The following is a 19,260-nucleotide window of genomic DNA, read 5'->3' as shown; positions in this document are numbered from 1 at the left end:
CATAAACAGATACTAACGATATCCACACGGGCCCGACCTGGTCGGGATCTTGGTTTTCACTCGAACTCTAAAGTATTCTAAATCTGTTGTTAATGGTTTGACGAAGAGTTTATAAAACAACGTTGAAAGAAATATCAATTTAACCAAACCCAAGCCCAAACTATCCCTGTTGCGGACAAAATTATAAAGAAATACGAGCATATTCTGCAAAAAGGAGAGCAAAAGCCCTTTGTACCTAGAAGTTGTTACCAATTAAGTACCCAATATGTATAAACGTATCCAAATATTACAAACTGCAAGATATCAATTGTCGAGATTTGCTTATCACATATGATTAATTTGAAAATTCAAAGTGTATATAATCATTTTTTTTAAGACACTGCACACCTTTTTCTTTTTACTCATTTTGTATACACTTTTCAGTATTTATTTAGCAAAACTTTAAAGCATATTGATATTATATGTAAGTCAAATAAACGGAAGAACATAACGCTTATTACATATATACACATATATAAGGTTGTGTTTTTACCAAAAACAATAAGCGGTCGGATTTATTGTGTGGGTTAATGGGTATAGGCTCAATGATATTTATATATGTATATATATTTTTTTTTGCCGGCAGAAAACCAGCACTCGAATTATTTTTCAAAAATTCGGTACTTATCGAAGGTTTGTTTTGGTAAAAAGCAAATTTTCTTTCAACTTGCTTGCATCGTTAGAGAAAACGTAACTTTAAAAAATTATTAAAATGAGACGTGGAAAGCAGTGCAGTGCAGAAAAACGTAACATGATCAAAAAATGAACTTCTAAAGGAATATAATACAGAAATGTTGGTAAATTGCTTCAATGCTACAACCTTAGGATATGCAATGCAATCACCTTTTATGAGAAGCCCGAAACAAGTGGTAGAAAACAATCCTTTAGCACCATTCTCACAGCAACAAGGATCCATTTAAAACTGCTACTGAAAATAGCAATTAAGCACAGGGATCCAGCTTAATGGTATGGACTTGTTTCTCGTACTACGGAGTTGGTCCAATCCATTGAATAAGAAGCAACATGGATAAACACTTTTATGTGAATATTTTGGAGACGGTGATGCCAACCTGTGCCGAATACAATATGCCGCTAAAATGGGTCTTTCAACACGAGGATTGGCTCCGAAATAAATCTATTTATGTTTTGGGGTGGCCTGCACCAGTCGACAAACTGTAATCCCATCGAAAAACTGTGGTCGGATATTAAAAAGGATGTTGTAGCTTCTAAGCCATCTAAAAAAGAAAACCATTGGGCTGTAATTAAGGAATTCGGTGCCCGATCTGGTTGACTCCATCCCAAAACGTTGCACACCTACTAAGGGATGCACTACCAAATATAAATATTATTGGGATGGCCGCAGTTTTAATGGGAAAACATTTGTTCTTAGTAATTGTTCTTAATATTGTTCCTTAATTTAGTTAAGAATTCATAGATTAATATTCTATTTTCTTATTTCCTTTTAAAATAATGGTTTTAGCTTTTTAAAAAAGTAACTAGGATAGAATATCATTTAATGATTCGTCTAATTCTTTGTCCTCATCTGTGGGTCTTTTCGAAGGGGTCGGCTCCTCCACTCGCAACTGCTCCATTTTCTTGTAGAACTTTGGGCACTTTTGAAGAACCTTGGAGTATTCCATGAATATTTGAAAGGAGGCCCTTTGGAGCAGAGTTTCTCCCATATGATTGGATGCCAGTATTTTGGCCAAGTTCTTGTAGTCCCGCTGCATAAGGCAATTCCGGGCCAGTCGTAGTTTCTCGTACGCAGTGGATCGTCGAACGTTGAAGTAAAACTCGTTACTGGCCGGAGGAGCACAGGATGGGTTTTGGTTCACCCAAAAGCCATCTTCGGGACTGGTGGCGATCTCAAGCGTGCGTTTCAAAACATTCGCGGGTATCCTCCTGGCTGGGAAATTCTCACCCTTTATTTTACGCGGTGCCGTTTTCAAAGGCGATTGCTTCTCAGCTTTGGTTTTCATTTTATGTGGGCTTGTAAAGCAGAGTTTCTGGAAAGAAAACAATACTTCTTAGGAAAACAATGCGTCGTGCTAACAGCGATAGGCAATGTTAACCTGTTTCACACCAATATCGATAAGCAGTGCTACCCGCTGAGCTATCGATTACCCGCAGCCAATCGATGTTTTGATTTGTCCGATATCCCAAAAAGCAATAATTTCCGCATGCAACCAAAAACGAAATAATAAAATGTTGCCTGTGTAATTGTACTTGCGAAGTTTTGTCGATTTGAATAGTCTCTCAGGCGCAGAAGGAACCCCATTTGTCTAAAAGGACTCCGTCTGTAGGAGAAACCTACTTCGCAGCCGGAAAATTCACAGGAAGTCAATTCGCCTTGAGTTCGCAAGTTGCCAATTTATTGACGGCCCCAGTGCAAAAGTCGCAAAAATATTACGAATATTTGCTGGTAATCATTAGAAGGGTACGTATCGAAATACAAACTGCAATCCCTGCCCTTAAAGGTAAAGCCAGCAATCAATAACCGATTTCCACGACCAGGACTAAGCAAAGCCGGTGCGACGAAATCAGGGCAGGATCAGGAGAACAGGAGCGGAGTGGAGATCCTGCTGGCAGCAGGGGCCCTAAGCTATGAGTGCGGCCAAGAAGTACAAGCCCATGGACACAACTGAGCTGCACGAGAACACAGAGAACATTGCCGCCTGCCTGAAGAAGGCCGAGAACGTCGCCCCCACCGCTGCCGCCGCCTCGAACCTGGGCCGCAGTGCCTTCGCTGCCCAAAACATGAATTCTGCGTCCACCAACGGCGAGCGCCTGCCAAACTTCTCCAAGCTAGGCGGCAGCGAGATCCGCACGGCTTCAACTACCTCAAATCTCCTCAATCGCATGGGGGCTATTCACAATAGCAAGCCCGGCGATGTCAAGAAGATAGTGATTAAGAACTTTAAGGGTAGGTCCCGTCTAGATGAAAACTGTGTTTACACTGCATGATTCAACTTACTTCCTTAGATAAGCCCACACTGCCCGATAACTATTCCAAGGACACGTACGTGAAGCTTGAAGAAGCCGTTATCGCCATCCAACTCTCCAAGCCCATTAAATATTCGCTGGAGGAGCTCTACCAGGCGGTGGTGAACATGTGCAGCCACAAGATGGATGCGCAATTGTACGCGAAACTCAAGGAGCTAACAGAGCAACACGTAAAGCGCAATATTAAGCTCAAGGAGCTCACCGGCGGCAGCATGGACAAACTGGTAAGTTCCTGTTTACGGAGTATATTTAAAGGGTTACTTGTCAACTTATATTGTCTTATAGATTTTGCTGGAAAAGATCAACCACTGGTGGCTCTCGTTCTGCCAACAAATGATCATGATTCGCAGCATATTCTTGTATATGGATCGAACTTATGTGCTGCAAAACTCGACCATTCACTCGATTTGGGACATGGGGCTGGACCTTTTTCGCATCCATTTTGCTCAAAACAGCGTTGTCCAAAAGCGAACCGTCGACGGTTTACTAACGCTTATTGAAAAAGAACGGCAAGGCTCCACCGTGGACCGTGGTTTGCTGAAGAGCTTGGTTCGCATGTTATGCGACCTGCAGATCTACACCAGCTCCTTTGAGGAGAAGTTCCTCGACGCAACCAACCAATTGTATAAGGCTGAAAGTCAACGCAAGATGCAGGAACTAGAAGTTCCTGAGTACTTACAGCACGTCAACAAGCGTTTGGCCGAGGAGAACGAGCGTTTGCGTCACTATCTGGACTCGAGCACCAAGTATGCTGGCGTAGTCAAAAATAAAAACAATTATTAATGTATTTCTTACAGACATCCGCTGATTTACAATGTGGAAAAAGAGTTACTTGCCGAACACCTAACGTCCATATTGCAGAAGGGCTTGGATTCATTGTTGGAAGACAACAGACTGAGTGACCTCACACTGTTGTACGGGCTGCTTAGTCGAGTCAAAAATGGAACATCCGAGCTGTGCGGCAATTTCAACGGTTTCATTAAGGTATGGATATGTTAAGTACTATACATTTATTAAAAGCTACCTTTGTTTTAACTGTAGTAGAACATAATAATAGAGCGCGAATATGTGCTTACTTTCAGAAAAAGGGACGCACCATTGTCATCGATCCCGAGAAGGATAAGAGCATGGTCCAAGATTTGCTCGATTTCAAGGATAAAATGGATGTCATAGTTCGCACCTGCTTTGAGCACAATGAGAAATTCACAAACTCGTTGCGCGAGGCCTTTGAGTTCTTTATCAACCAACGTGCCAACAAGCCGGCCGAGCTTATTGGTAAGCGCCCACTGTTACTGTATTTAAAGGAGTTTGCTAAACTTTATTGTTCCATTAGCTAAATACGTAGATATGAAACTGCGTTCTGGCAACAAGGGAACCACGGATGAGGAGTTGGAAAAGACTCTAGATAAAATCATGGTTCTGTTTCGTTTTATACATGGCAAAGATGTATTTGAAGCGTTTTACAAAAAGGTTGTGTCCATCTTTTGTATATCGAGCATTATTTAATAACGAATACCTTCTTAGGACTTGGCCAAACGATTACTTGTGGGCAAATCGGCATCAGTGGACTCCGAAAAGAGTATGCTCTCCAAGCTTAAGCAGGAATGCGGTGGAGGGTTTACGTCCAAGCTGGAGGGCATGTTTAAGGACATGGAACTGAGCCGAGATATCAACATTGCGTTCCGCGGACACGCGTTAAGCAACAACCGCGATGTCCACAACTTGGACTTGTGCGTCAGCATTCTGACCATGGGCTACTGGCCTACATATGCGCCTACAGAGGTCACAATGCCGCCACAGTTTATCAATCCTCAGCAGATTTTCAACAAATTTTATCTGGAAAAGCATAGTGGGCGGAAGTTGCAGTGGCAGCCTACATTAGGAAATTGTATGCTGCGTGCTCAATTCGATGCGGTAACTAAAATGGCTCCTTATTTCCTATGCGGTTGCAATGCTTACGTATGTTTCACAGGGTCCAAAAGAATTGTTGGTCTCGCTGTTTCAAGCGCTTGTGCTTCTATTGTTTAACGATAAGCCAGTTCTGAGCTACGAGGAGATACTGGCCGCCACCCTCATCGAGGATGGGGAGTTGCGTCGAACACTTCAGTCCCTGGCTTGTGGGCGCGCCCGCGTTATAACAAAAACACCGAAAGGACGCGAAATCTTGGATGGCGATCAGTTCGATTTTAACAATGAGTTCACAAACAAATTGTTTAGAATCAAGATCAACCAAATACAGATGAAGGAGACAGTAAGTGCCTTTAGTTTTGATGTAATTTGCACAGACCTAATCTTTCCCCTTCTCCATTAGAATGAGGAGCAAAAGGCGACGGAGGAGCGTGTATTCCAGGATCGCCAGTATCAAATTGATGCGGCTATTGTGCGCATTATGAAAATGCGGAAAACGCTGAGCCATAATCTTCTCATCACCGAGCTGTTCAACCAGCTTACCTTCCCCGTCAAGGTCGGTCCACTAATCCTATTTGTTCTAAGTAAAAAGTAGCTAATATGTTTATTGGTATTCCAGCCCGCTGACCTAAAGAAGCGAATCGAGTCGCTCATCGACCGCGACTACATGGAGCGGGACAAGGATAATCAAAACCAATACAACTATGTGGCATAAATGGCCTCAGATTCTGTGAAATCCGAACACCGATTCGATTGTAATTCGCTCTATACCATACACATAAATACTAGCAGTCTAATGAAGTTTTTGGAGTGCCCTGGTCCGATCGGCGATGTTCAGAGTTTTTCAGCTGTAATTTTGTTTCTATAACTAAATCGTTGAACAATCCGCCAGCTAGTAGTGTAGCGACAGTTCTTTTTGTAAGTTACCTTATCATACAATAAATTAAGCGTTTATTTTACAAGCCGAGTCCTTTGAAATAGATCATCTGAACGTCGATGCCTCCAGCAATTTAAAACAGTTTTCGAACCGAAAGCAAACTAGGTGTTCAATAAACTTATTTATTGGACTAATTCTAATTTGTTTACTTTTAATTGATAATTCTCCTTCAATTAACAATAGAAGTGACATTTGCAGGCTAATTTTCTAAAGGAAACATTAAAATAATTATAACTCGTACTAGTAGCTCTGTATGCAAAAAAGAGATACGCATAACTTAATAGTTTTTTATTTACCATAAATAAAAAATTACGTGAAAATATAATGCACTTCGTGTTTCATTTGTAAAATATTACCAGCATTACTGCTTAAAAAAATCAGCGTCGAGCCCTTTGTTAAGCATTTAGCAAGGGAATATAGTATATACACAGTTGTTACAGATAAAATTGGGAAATTAGATTATATACAGATCAGAAATAAATATTGCTATCGCTTTCGCGTGCGGAAGTCATATTAAAAATGACATTGAGGCTGGTTTAGGTATCACAAATTGCCTTGGTGTTATCCTCCTGTCATTCTTTCGTATGCAAATCAAAGCCGCCAACTTGCAAAGTTCTCAGTGGCTTTCGTAGATATTTTACAAAAATATTTGTAGTGTCTCCCGACAATAATACCATTTACGCCTCAACACTGTTGACGCTGTATTGTGAGCTGTCGTACTCGGACACGCTGTCGGAGCCGTAGCCCCCAAATCCTGCCACTGACGGTCGCACACTGCTGGTCCTTATCCCATTATCTTTCAGCACATCAGGCACGTAGATGGGTGCCGGACCGGCAATTTCAACAATGCTTGGGCGGCGCGTGGCCGCACACCGCTTAATTGGTGACATAAAGGTGAACAAAGTCATGGTGATACCCAGGGTGATGATAAGCAGCAGGAATCGAGCCATTCCGTTATCGCCACGGAAGAAACAAATCATGGCCATGACCAGCACCAGGATCACGACCGAGAACTTTGTCATCGTAACTGCCGTGGAGTGGATCTTACCACCCTTGCGTGATATCATGTTTGACGGACCGTAGGCGAAGTAGAGGTTGTGGCGATCCACGAAGTGTTTTAGGCAGATGTAGATCATGGCGAACGGCATGATCAGCGGACAAGCTACGCTATACACAATGGCTATGGTGAAAACGAGCGTTGTCCAGGCGTAGTGCGTTCCGAAAGGAAACTCAATTAGAATAGCCTTGCGAATGTACGGCGTTTCGGCCTTGGATTTCGCCTTTAGCAATGACCAGATGTATACAATCAGCTCCGGGAAGCGTAGCAGTTCCAACGCAGTACCGATAAACGCAGCCGTAATGATGTAGTTCACATAGAAGGAGCCGCGTTCCGGCAGGAAAATGCACTGCCAGCGATCAGTCTGATTTGAGAATCCCCACTCCAGCAGCGCCTGTGCCGATGTCAGTCCGAGGGAAGGCAGAATCATGATCATCATGAGCAGATAGCCAAAGCACTTCGTCATGATTGAGTAGTTCTGCTTAGAGCGCGTGTAGTGCCGCATCCACTTGTCCGAAATGGCAACAATCACAGGCATCAGCGCCGAAAGAGTCCAGAGCATCAATGTGGGCAGGAAGTCGGCAACGAGGGGCGAGATCTTACCCTCCGTTTCCTTTACCCATGGTCGACTGTTTAGAAGGTTTACCACCATTGCCGGCGTGGACAGGAAGAAGAGAACAAGAAAGAGCACTGCATTCACACAGAAGAATTTCAAGTACCAGTGACTCTTATTCACATTTAGGTTCTCCCAAAAGATATCATCAGGCGACGGAGCGAACACCAAGTGCCATTGGCGGTAGGTGCCCGGTGTAAAGTGCGTTACTATGTTCTGGGCCTCCTGTACAGTGGACACAGTGATAAACGCAATGTCCAGGGGCTCATTCATTGTGGAAGCACGCAGACGGGCAACATCACCGGACAACTTCCGCTCCTCTCGCTGATAATATTCGTAGGCGTTCTCCTTTTTGCAGGAACACATGTCTGGTTTGGCCTATAATAGACTGTGTGAAACGGATTCTTGACATCAATGTTGAAGTGAATGAACTTACCATGAGAGTATCCCTGTTCCTATGCTGCTCGCAGTACAATCGTGCTTCGTGAACTCGCTCGAACTCGGCGTTCCTTACGTAGAGTCGTGAAATGTTGTACGCAATTGACACATTCTCGATGGTGACGTCCGGAAAGAGCTCCTGCATATAGTTCCGTACCACAGTCTTGTTACGATCGCTGGAGGATATGTTTGAAATCATAATCGTGCGGGTGGCTGCCTTTTTGAAGGCATTCCGTCCCGAGGCGCGCCGCATGATGAGCACTACGAGCGGAATGTACAGAATCGTGATGATCGTGTGCACCCACAGCCAAGGCGAATCCGGCGAAAGATTCGCCATTGTAGTGCGGCCGAAGGCATTTACATCGTACGGATTTTCCTTGGGCCCATTCAGGAAGTTAACAGGCAGAATGATGACCAGGGAGACGATAGTAACCAATGCCATTACAGCCATCAAGTGCTGCTGAAAGGACAGATAGTGCACGGCATCCGGTCCAGTATGCAGTAGTATGGTCTCCTTACGCAGCTTTAGCGTAACCCGTATCCAGCCGAACATCCCCTCCTCCGGCTGGATGGGGGACAAGGGAGTGGAGTCGGGAATTCCTTGGGAGGTGGTACTTGGTCTCGGCGACACCTGCGTTGAAGTGCTCGGCTGGGGATCGACCACACTGGCGGCGCGCGAGTAGAAAATCTCAGTCCAACGCTTCTTGCTGCCATTGCTGTTGACCAGCGCTAGACGTCCAAAGTCACCGGCCTGGTGTCGCAGAACCGTAAACAATAGAATCAGGAGTACCCACAAAATGGTGTTGAGTATTAGGGTTTCCGGAATGCCATTGTAGGCGTTGGTAAAGAACGAAGTGCGATTGGCCACCGCCTGGCAGTAGGCATTGTTGCTGTCTTCCGACATGACCACGAATCACTAAAAACAACAAAACCAGAAGCTATTAGTAGTGTGTTCAAAGTCACTGATAAAGACTCGATAAGACCGCAGCTGATCGAATTTTCTTCGATGCAATTCCTTTTCGTTTGTATATTGATAAGGCCGTGGGAAAATCTAGAAATTTGATTCTAAAAAGAACACAGTGCCAGCTGATCGGTTTCTGGCACGCCTCCCAGACAGATTAATCTTTTTGGGTCACTCGGGCAAAACAAACAAAGTCCGCAGACCGCAGATGCAGATGCTGGTCTGGAAGGCAATGTGCCCACAGACTAACCCAATTAGAACTAGCAGATACTGTATCTTTATGGACGAAGCCAGAAGGAGCACCAACAAAGGCGTTATAAATCAAGCTAGTCTTGGAAATGAGATAATGGGGAAATCAAACATGTTTTTGTAGGAATGAGACAACCTGCAGGGGCTGATTGGTTGTTGGGAGGGGGGAAAGAAGAAGCACTACGTCATGTTAGTCCACTACCTCACTTTTGGCTTTGTTTTCGCAATGAATCATCGTTAATCTATTTTCGGCTTGGTTTGTCGCGTGGCAAATGTGCAAAATGCAACAAAAGAAACCCATTCGTCGCATTTACTTATTTAATTATTTTTCACTGGCTGAATGGCATTGTATTTGTGTGTTTCTGATTGTTATCCACTTTCATAGCACTGCGATTACCGAACCTTCCACATCATACCTTAGGTGAAATGTATTATTTCCAGTGACTTCTTTTGCGTAGCTTCACATTAAACATCAGCCTTTTATATCCTCAATCGTGTTCAGCAATAAAAGCAACCCGAGTCGTAAAAGGTATATGGAATAATTGCCTTTCGCTACTTTACTGCATTTTGCTGGCAGTTATCGATAAAATTTGTATCGATTTTTAGACACCATTAGGGGTAGCCGTCGAAAGGAATATCAAATTATATTTTATTGTTTTGAATAATACAAAAAAATTTATAAAAGGTATAAAAGATTATTTAAATATGCATGTCCGTATGTATATGTGACATTTTTCAAATAATATTATTATTTTAATAGAATATATCGTGGTGAGGAATTATCATCACTAACACGCTTAAGGTTGGTAAACGATCCTGTTCCTGTTTACATTATTGCTTGGTATGTCAAACAGACATTTAAATACAATTTGTAGTTATTTTTATCGTTGCCTTTTACAGACAAAGAAAATTTTGTTCAGACTTTTATAAGACTTGTGCCGGCACTTACCCACCAAATCTTAACCATGCAACGCGCATCACCACTGAATTTGACCTTCAAGATTCAGCTGTTGTCCGGCCAAAATGTTATCCTGGTGGAGTGTTCTGGCTACGAGAGCGAGCTGTTCTTGCCGCAAATCGTCGGGGAGCGAATCACAATGCAGAACATTATGCAAAATCGAAGGTGCTGTGCAGAGAGCATGATGTTGCGGGATCCCCCTATGGACATGGGCATGGGCTCCGGAACCATGACTGCGAAGAGTCCGCCACGGCGCTTTGCCGCTGCCAATCCCCCAACCCCACTGGCTAAGAGCACACCGACGAATTCATCTTCTTTGAGAGCTCGGGCTGGTAAGGAAAACGCTGTTCCGCAGCTAACGCCAGAGGGATTGCGATGCCGACCCTTTCATCTATCTGCACCGGGGGAAATGGACGTAGACGAATTGTGCTGCGAGGAGCAGACACCTGAGAGACGGTCATCCTCCAAGTCTATAGGTTCAGCTAACACAAATAATTGTTTTTTTGAGAATGAGATATCACAGCCAGAGATTTCAAGCAAGGACGTCACCAATGTCTATGTCAACGATTTGGGACGTAACAACATTACGCCCTTAAGCATCTCTGAGACTGGTATCTCACCGCCAGTCTTGCCAAAGGAGAACCTAACCGAGCAGAACCATCAACCGATGGAACTCGCCATCAACAAGACTAGGCCCAAATTGACCGCCATACGGACATATACTCGTAAACGAGCGGACACCGCCAGCAAAGCAAAGCCCACACCCGTGTGGTCTCCTCTTCAAAAGAAGAAAAAGAACTCGTCGGTATCATCCACCAAGGTGCCGTCTCCCACCATGAAGGTGGAAGTGCGTAAGCGCAAACTGATAGTTGACACCAAGAAGACGCTAGCTGTCCCTGATCCTAGGAAATTGTCTTCGGGGTCCATCACAATGAAGAAAATCACAATGAAGCAAGTGACGGGAAAGACACGAAAGCAATTTGAAGCCCTAAAAGTCACAGCCTTTGACTTATTAACCAATTTGTGTGTGAGCAACATTTCCGAGGATCTAAACAAGCAATTCCACAAAGCCTGTGCGAACAGGGTTTGCACTACCTTGCCCAACTACGCAGAGATCGCAGTTGTCCCGCCGCTGGAAATGGATCGCGAGGTGAATGCGCTGATGGCCAGGCAGAAGCGGATGGAAAGGGAGACCCAGAGGCGACGGAGCGCAGTGCCACCGGAATGCAATCCAGCTTAAAGGGCCTGAGGCCTGTTTGTTAGGATGATCTCGATGTATTTGTTCTGTCATCCAGTCAGTAGTCCAAATGCATATATGCTCTTGTTATTTAGATTAAACATAGAATAAAATCATGCTTTGATCTCCATTTATGATTACAAGTATTATTCATTTACCAAAAAGGAACACATTTGTCTAGTTATATGTACAGTTCTATCTTAAGCTAGCCTAGGAGAACCTACACTAACAGCGATTAAAAATATGACTTTGTACGACGACATCTTTGTTTTGGGACTACTTGGCTCCTAGGAGGAGCGGCATCGAAAGCAGGCCTTGAATCCCCGCTTGATCGCCCGAATGTTGTGAACGACCTGCTCCTGCAAAAAAAGTGCGTTAGAAACGATAAAGGGGCTATTGCTGTTCAATTTACCTGCATCAAATTGAAGCACATGGCAATCACGGCCATGCCGAGCAGCAGATATATGGCGCAGAGAATGAAGCTGACCTCCACCTTATCCCTGTCGGCGGTTATCTAGCAAATGCAAAATTATTTGATCACTTTCGGCATCTTTTGCAAGCCAATAAATATATTTAATCACAATCCTTCCGTTTAAGAATGACTACTTATAACAAGTTCGATTGAGCGCTGAAATAAATGTATATCGCTTAGTATGCATACCACACGATCGCCTGGCACCAGATCTCCAAATCCAATGCTGCTCAGCGATATGAGGCAGAAATAGCTTCCATCCAGATAGTTCCAGTCCTCCCAACGACCGAAGAGCAGCGCACCCCACAGGATATACCTGTATTTATAAGGTTTCATTAGAACATGTCGTAACTGAGCAAAGGATGGAGTTTTTCTTACCCGACCATAACGAAGACGCACACAGTGACTGGCACTGTAATCTCATCCGTGCTGCCGCGTATTTCCCGCTCGATATCCGAGTCGGACTCGGTGTACGGAATATCCACGAGGCTGGAACTCTGCCGGGAACTCCTGGTGTATTCGCTACTGCTGCTGTTGGAGGAGGTGGTACTGCTGGTGCTAGTGTAGCTGCTGCTTCCCCGGGCATTCTCCATGTCGTGCATCTGGAGCTAAAGTCAGATACCCAAGATCAGTGAACATTTCCCTAAGTGTAAGGTATTTTCAACGCACCGCTCTGGCCAACTGCCGCATTTTTCGTCTCTCGCGGATTATCCGGCGCTTGGCCACGCCGGGGCAAATGCGGCATAGGCACACCTTCGAGTATATCCACTTGAAGGACTTGGCCAGGACGTCGCCAATGTTGGACAGGTAGAGCAAGAACAGCGGCATGCCTATGATCGCATATAGAATGGTCACCAGCTTTCCCCACTCCGAGTGCGGCGTGATGTTCCCGTATCCGATGGTCGTGATCACCGTCAGCGAGTAGAGAAAGGCTCCGGAGAAGCTCCACTGCTCCACGTCGGGTCCCTTCAGCTGCTTCTTCACTATGGCCCTCTGATAATCCAGAAGCACATCGTTCACCCTGCCGCAGTAACTTGAGGTTTAGGTCACTCGAAAACAAAACAGGTTGCTTAGGTGTGGAACACCTGGACGACTTACCGTCTCCTGTAGGCGTGGTGGTCGAAGAAGCTGATGTTCTCCGCCGTCAGCTCCCATATGCGGCTGAGGCACTCGCCACTGAAGTTCCGTGCTATAAACCGGTGGGGCTTCTCCGACTTGAGCCGCTCGTACTCGAAAATCTCGATGCTCTGGAATATGAACGCTCCGCCGATAATATAAAATGTGACCAGTAGAATGATGCCCACGTTGCTGAACATGAAAGCCGTGAAGTGGCGGCAGTGGTCCTTGAAGCGCTCAAAGGCCGGCTTCTCCCTCCGCCGGAAGGAGCTCCGTCGGGAGGACATGTCTTGGCGGTTCGTTTCCGTTTCGGTCTTAGTTCCGGTTCCGGCTGGCCTTCCACGGGCGAGCGCCTGGACATGCTCGGGTCTGGTCCGGCACTCGCATCGATGACGTCTGAAAGGATTTCCGGCTACCTATCGCTGAAAATATCCACGATTAGTTTACCGAATCGCCAGTGCAGAGTGGTAAATAAACAAGTTGCCACATTATCAAAGTGTTTGGCGGCATAAATCTTCCAAAATAAAATGTATTCGTTGCTTCAGTTTGTGTGGGTGGTTTATTTTCATGGTTTGGGATTAATGTGATATATATCCGAAGATTCTGCTTTTTAACATAAATTTGAAAGAAGATTACAAGCCAGCAATAGTTTAATAGAAGCTAATTCACCATTTGTATATGTTTTTAAAAGAAATTGACAAATTGTCGCGTGACGAAATTCAAAATCAAAAAATGAAAAAAAAAACATTTGAAAATATATTTTTTTGGGCCATTAACATAATTGATTATATTTTATTTTCACTAACTTGCGCTGATTACTTGTTGAAAATTCTGAAACTGCATGTAACTCATGCGATGTGACAGTTTGCGGGCGTTTTTGAAAGCATCGAATATTTTGCCTGGCAGCATGAATGGCTTTTTATTTTTAATACACTGTTTTCTATGCTCTCTAATAAATGGCCAACATGAACATGAATTATTGGACTACAATCTTGGCAGCTGGCCTATGGAACAGTCACATCATCCCGTCTCATCGCGACTCATCCCGCACCATCGCATCATCCCCACGGATCGTTTGTGTGTGGTATTTCAAATTTCTCGCGTGGCCGGAGGATGACACTCGTCTAGATTCGAGAATTGATGGCGTAGCCGTGGCGTCAAATTGGAAAGTTTCTAACGATCCAATGCGGCGTCTGCGGTTGCCAAACGCGGCCTTTTTGTTTGCTTTCCGTCTTTTTTTAGGGTTCAATTTAGTGGGTGTGAAATACGAGTTCATTGCGGATTATTTTTATAAACTTCTGTTCTGGACGGGGCCGACAGTCATTCGCTTGATTTGTGGCTGACGAAATTGTGCGGCTCCACGGATCTGGATGGCCTTGGAATCCAGCTGCCCACCTGCCCACCTGCCCATCTAACGCACCTCATTCGACCGCCCAGAAAATCGGGGAAATCTGGCAGGTACGCACGTACGTACGTACATATATCTTTATTGATACGCTCAATCTCGCACGCACTTTGCCAGCGGGCATAAATTAAAATCGATTTGCAATTGATGTCTGCCTTGCTTATACATAATTAAAAAATGCAAACACAAAACAAACAGAAAGCAAACTAAAAACTGAGGCACGCCAGCCTGTGTGTTTCCAATGAAAATACACAAAATCACGGAAGGCAAACACATTAGTGGATCACGTTCTTTTTTTTCGCAGGGCGAGTACGCCGAGGATCTGACATAAAAAACATGCCCCACTGTTTATATTTTGGATGCAATTAAGCCACCAGAGCGACGGACACGACGATTCTTTCTGGCCAAGACCGAGCGCATTTTGTGGCCGGCACTTAAAATGCACTTCGTGCGAGTTGGCCGCGATATTTTTGGCCAGCGGGGCAATAAAGCCATTTTCCATTCCGGCCGTACTACACTCATTAGCTCGAAATGTCTGTTTTGCCTAGCATCGAAATTTTCAATTATAATTGCTCTGAAATTCCCAAGACATCCTAACTCGAATCCGCAGATTAACGAAAAGATCAAAGCGAAAGGCGCAGGAAACTGCCGGCCAATGCTAATGTATGTATTGTGTTTGGATCTCGCCCAGAAAGCGCTTCCATGGGCATCAAAAAGAGGTATTCAATAATTCCATTTAGGCGCTGTGAATTATGTTTATTTCCCAAGTGTGTTGCTCTAATCTTTTGCCCGGCCAATTGAGTTGCTCTTTAGTAAGAGACTAAGTTGCGTCATATGTATCTCTCGGGTTCTGCTTACGCCAGATATGGAATGTGACGGCAGTGGATCACAGTGGATGGGGGTCACCTGAATGTGGAGGAACCTCCACAGCCGGCCAAGTGGTCGGCCAATCTGCGGTGTCAGTTGTCAGTCATTGCTCATCACAAGACCTGGCACACTGGCCAAGTAGTTCTGGGCCGGCCATGCAGATCCTTCGGCCAGCACACTTGCACAATTAATTCTCGGCGCTTTTAATTTGCCACGCCGAGAGGAAAATTGAAAGCAGAATTGCTTAAATCTGACAGACAGCCCCAGAATGTTAAGTGTCAGCGGCTACACGAGAGGAGATTTTAAAATTTAATTACGTTGAAAATTCGGTGAAAATTCGGTGACAATGGCGGGGCGAAAAGCTGACTGACTGACTGCCTGGCTGGCTGGTTGGCATGGAAAAAAGAAATTACGGCGACGACATCATCACCATCTCCGCACATTGATGACCGGCAGCCCAATTGACATGACAGATCGGCGCGCAAAATGTGCGATTCGAAAACTAATTTTCGAGCATTGACCGCAAATTTGGAAAATTGGTTGCGTATCCGGTTGCTTTCTTTGCTTGTGTACGACGTAAAATTTATGTTTTTAATAGATTCGTCTGTTTTTTTTTTACCTGTACGAAGCCACGCGGAGAAATTCGCGACTATCCGAATATAGTTTTGAAAATTTTCTCAATTTACTTGTTGTTTAGATCGCAATAAATTATTTTAACACGTTCCTCGCCTTCAAGTAAATAAATCAAATTTAGTTATCTGCTTTCAAAGCAAAGTTTTATGATTTTTTAAATTTTTTGGAAAACAATTCTTAAAAGTAGGGCTGTTTTCATTTAGCTGCTTAAAATACTAAATGGTCCATTAAGAAAATGGAAAATGTTAGAAAGATGATTTTTTAGGGAAAATTTCAAATTCCACTTTAATCATTGGTTTGGATAGTTATACATTATATCAATACTTTTCAAAACAGCAACATATTCCATTCCCCACTCTTCACATTGATGTTATTTCTATGTTTTGAAATTATTTCAAAATTAAATGATTTAATTTTGGTGAATTGTCCAGCGACATTATTTATTTTTGAGGCTGCAGTCCCGCAGTAGTAAAACCCATTTTGTGGTCAATGTAAAGGATCACACGAACCTGTTTATTGTTTCGCTGCTGTTGGTGATGCCACTGATGCTCCTCGCCAGATGCTCACCCGTGACGTCATGAGCGGCGGACGGGCGGCTGTTGTTCGCGTTGTTGTTGGAGCTGCGAACGCTCCGTTTATTTTAGCAGCTGATGTATTTGCGAGCTATGCATGTGGAATATTATTTATGTTTGCGCGCTCTGTATATTATTTTATCAGTGTTATTCAACGCGCGCCAAGGAATGCCTTCGACCAGCTATTGTGGAGATTTTCCCGATTCCGGCTGATCTGCACAGAACAACTTCTTGGCTTGTTTCGCGTGCCTTGTTTATTTATAACCGAACCACACTTCACCTCACTTCATTTGGCCACCGCCATCTCCGCCCGTTTCCCGATGCCGAATGCCGAATGCGATTCCGGAGCAAGTGCCTCATCCGCCGGCCGTGCGCGCTGCTCGACGTTCCGCTGCCCACTGAGACCCGTACTCGCACCCGTATTTATAGATGGCCATATTGACGCGCTACCTGTGACGTCGCTGCGCTTCACTGTTGGATACCGAATGGGGATCGGGGATGGGCGATCTGTTGGAAAGAGAGGAATCCCCTCTCCCAGGTAGCCAATCGCATCGACTTCCAAATGCCCTATAATTAAATTCTTCAAAAAATAAAGACCATATTTCCTGGCTTACGATGGAGATCAGTACTGATGGTACCATTAATATTATATATGTATGTACTGAAATATTTCATAAAATTCAAATTTGTATATTTCTATATTGTATATGGAGGTCTTGTGAAACGCAAAACAAATTTGTTTTCATATTACCAGACAGATATTGTATTGAGTTTTAATAAGAGAGGCATCACTGTAGTTTATTTGCTGGTTTAAAGAACTTTAAGCTTTGTATTACAATAAGAATTTACAAGTTATCCAACTTAAAAAAAAATACTATTGGATGAGATCCTACCAACATACATATACATATATCTGAAATTGGTAGAAATGTAACCAAATGCCTGGTCAAATAATCACCAGTCAAAAAGTCGTTCCTCATCGTCCCCAGATGGATCTACTTTATCTTGGACTTGAAGCCGTTCTCCATTAGCTGCGCCACATCCTTGGCATCGCGGTTTCTCGTCTCCGGAAGATATCGGTAGGTTAACAGGAAACCGTAGGCACAAAACACCACACATAAGAGGAACACAAATGGTCCAGTCGCCGAGTTCAGGGTGGGGAAGATCATGTTTAGCACAAAGTTGGCCAGCCAGTTAAAGAAGCTTCCAAGGGCCATCGCCGAAGGACGCGATGGTGTCTCAAAGATCTCTGTGGGATCGGAAGATATAAGCAATACACCGGTTACCACCGCGGATTTCAACCTGAGCCAATGAAGTATGGAATGGGTCCCAGACCCATGTTGAACGTGACGATGTACAGCGACAGGAAGGCGATGCAGGCGAATGAGAACTCATGTATAGTTGACTATGGGTGGATTAGAAGGATGTCAAAATAGCCAAACCGAGAGCAGATAAGTGATGTCACCATTAGTTCCAGGCCAACGACCAGTAGGACCAGGAAGATTGCAGAGCAGAGGCAGGAAATCGCCATCATGAGGCGTCTGTTGAAGCTTCTCATTAACCAGGGTCCCAGGAGGGCGGATATGAAGTTCAGAAGGCCCAAGGCGAAGTTGAGCCACATAGCCACGGCTGCAGTGAATCCGGATTGGGTGAAGATCTCTATGGAGTAAAACCATATCTGTCAAATTGGAAGTGGTCAGTATGGATAATGTATTCGTATTTAATGTTGCCCACCGCACTAATGCCGCTCATCTGCTGGACGAAGTGGAAGGAGCAAACGATGAACAGCGGCAACTTGAGCTTACTATTACAAAGCACCTGCTTCATCGTGACCCTCTGACCCTCATCTGCAGAGCTGACCTCGAATTCCGCCATCTCCGCGTTCACACGCCCCTCATCCCGCCGCAGACGCATCAGCGTGACCCTGGCCTTCTCCCTGCGGCCCTGGGACATCAGAAAGCGCGGACTCTCGGGGAACCAGAAGATGGGTGCCAATCCGATCAATACGAAAATGGCGGAACCGGACAGCGCGTAGGGCCACAGTTTCTCCGTGCCCAGAAGGAAATCAAAGCTAAAGACCTGACCCAAAACAATGCCGCCGGTTAAACCGATGCAAGTGAATACGCCGACGCTGCCACTCAGTTCTGCCGGAGCCAACTCCACCAGGTACATGGGCTGCGTGGCGTAAATCAGAGCGGCAGCAAGTCCTCCGATCAGACGCCCCAGCAGCAGCATCTCGATGGAGTTGGCCATCCGGCAGAAGAGCTGGCAGATGCTGGACACCAACAAGAGCAATCCACTGAGCGTCAGAATCCCTCGACGGCCTAGCCGGGCACTAAAGATAGGGGCAAACGGAGCGCCCAGCATGCCACCTATTAGGAATATAGAGACCACGGCCGACATCATTATGGTCATCTGGGAGTCGCCCAGCCGCGATGAGTACCGCACTAGAGCCGATTCCATTATCCACGACCTAATGAACTAGTTATGTCATTCAGTTGGGACTATTTGGCACAACTCCTTGGTTTACTCACAGCGGACGGAGCATTCATCACACCGAAGGCATATCCAACGGGGATGACGGTGCCCACGGTGATGCACACACATATGAGCACCAGAAGGCATGTCCAGCCCTGTTTTCCCTCGGCCATACCGAAATTTATGGTAGTGTATGTACTTCGATCTCAAGGTATTTTCATATTACTTTGTTATGATTTAAACAAAATGTTGACAGTTTGCAAGGCAAATTACTAAAGCATACTTTTGGGCTTCTTAATTCTGTCAGATGTAAAAAA

The 19,260-nt window shown here is 44.7% G+C and overlaps 6 protein-coding genes across 10 annotated transcripts; 2 read left to right on the top strand and 4 right to left on the bottom strand.

Annotated features, from left to right (window-relative positions):
• Positions 1 to 1,387: 1,387 nt before the first annotated feature.
• Positions 1,388 to 2,134, bottom strand: LOC6739323. The gene has a single exon (XM_039291809.2). It carries the CDS (start codon positions 2,016 to 2,018, stop codon positions 1,536 to 1,538), a length of 483 nt encoding a protein of 160 aa, XP_039147743.1. The 5' UTR covers positions 2,019 to 2,134; the 3' UTR covers positions 1,388 to 1,535.
• A 32-nt stretch (positions 2,135 to 2,166) lies between these two features.
• LOC27206876 (cullin-4A) lies at positions 2,167 to 6,212 on the top strand. The gene is made up of 11 exons (XM_016182656.3): positions 2,167 to 2,476; positions 2,554 to 2,962; positions 3,022 to 3,266; positions 3,328 to 3,788; positions 3,840 to 4,026; positions 4,125 to 4,317; positions 4,376 to 4,512; positions 4,567 to 4,956; positions 5,015 to 5,293; positions 5,354 to 5,506; positions 5,570 to 6,212. Exons 2-11 carry the CDS (start codon positions 2,644 to 2,646, stop codon positions 5,663 to 5,665), a joined length of 2,460 nt encoding a protein of 819 aa, XP_016026448.1. The 5' UTR covers positions 2,167 to 2,476; positions 2,554 to 2,643; the 3' UTR covers positions 5,666 to 6,212.
• On the bottom strand, positions 6,161 to 9,816 carry LOC6733492 (calcium permeable stress-gated cation channel 1). Its single transcript, XM_016167629.3, has 3 exons — positions 9,622 to 9,816; positions 7,994 to 8,911; positions 6,161 to 7,935 (listed from the first exon to the last, which is right to left on the bottom strand). Exons 2-3 carry the CDS (start codon positions 8,897 to 8,899, stop codon positions 6,565 to 6,567), a joined length of 2,277 nt encoding a protein of 758 aa, XP_016026447.1. The 5' UTR covers positions 8,900 to 8,911; positions 9,622 to 9,816; the 3' UTR covers positions 6,161 to 6,564.
• A 202-nt stretch (positions 9,817 to 10,018) lies between these two features.
• Positions 10,019 to 11,534, top strand: LOC6733490 (the record flags this gene model as incomplete). The annotated part of the gene is made up of 2 exons (XM_016167278.2): positions 10,019 to 10,046; positions 10,106 to 11,534. Coding segments are annotated over 2 exons (1,326 nt in total), but the record flags the coding sequence as incomplete, so codon positions are not given.
• Positions 11,527 to 16,897, bottom strand: LOC6733489 (potassium channel subfamily K member 16). 3 transcript variants are annotated; one of them, XM_016167628.3, is made up of 7 exons: positions 16,403 to 16,897; positions 12,971 to 13,410; positions 12,542 to 12,893; positions 12,251 to 12,480; positions 12,062 to 12,188; positions 11,813 to 11,914; positions 11,527 to 11,759 (listed from the first exon to the last, which is right to left on the bottom strand). In XM_016167628.3, exons 2-7 carry the CDS (start codon positions 13,273 to 13,275, stop codon positions 11,688 to 11,690), a joined length of 1,188 nt encoding a protein of 395 aa, XP_016026445.1. In that variant the 5' UTR covers positions 13,276 to 13,410; positions 16,403 to 16,897; the 3' UTR covers positions 11,527 to 11,687. The 3 variants fall into 3 exon arrangements, with proteins under 3 accessions (XP_016026445.1, XP_039147739.1, XP_039147738.1); XM_039291805.2 differs by having other exon boundaries at positions 12,251 to 12,474; XM_039291804.2 differs by having other exon boundaries at positions 12,971 to 13,404.
• Positions 16,898 to 17,255: 358 nt separating this feature from the next.
• Positions 17,256 to 19,192, bottom strand: LOC6733488 (solute carrier family 2, facilitated glucose transporter member 3). 3 transcript variants are annotated; one of them, XM_016167625.3, is made up of 5 exons: positions 19,000 to 19,187; positions 18,200 to 18,946; positions 17,931 to 18,143; positions 17,768 to 17,870; positions 17,256 to 17,714 (listed from the first exon to the last, which is right to left on the bottom strand). In XM_016167625.3, the coding sequence occupies exons 1-5, from the start codon at positions 19,114 to 19,116 to the stop codon at positions 17,461 to 17,463; spliced, it is 1,434 nt and encodes a 477-aa protein (XP_016026442.1). In that variant the 5' UTR covers positions 19,117 to 19,187; the 3' UTR covers positions 17,256 to 17,460. The 3 variants fall into 3 exon arrangements, 2 of the variants coding, with proteins under 2 accessions (XP_016026442.1, XP_016026443.1); XM_016167626.3 differs by having other exon boundaries at positions 18,200 to 18,938; positions 19,000 to 19,151; XR_006541630.1 differs by lacking the exon at positions 17,256 to 17,714 and having other exon boundaries at positions 17,931 to 18,124; positions 19,000 to 19,192.
• Positions 19,193 to 19,260: the final 68 nt, after the last annotated feature.

Source organism: Drosophila simulans, chromosome 2R (assembly GCF_016746395.2).
Source record: "Drosophila simulans strain w501 chromosome 2R, Prin_Dsim_3.1, whole genome shotgun sequence".
Taxonomy (NCBI): Eukaryota; Metazoa; Arthropoda; class Insecta; order Diptera; family Drosophilidae; genus Drosophila; species Drosophila simulans.
The sequence above is the reverse complement of the archived record's forward strand: the minus strand, read 5'-3'. Positions and strand labels throughout refer to the sequence as shown.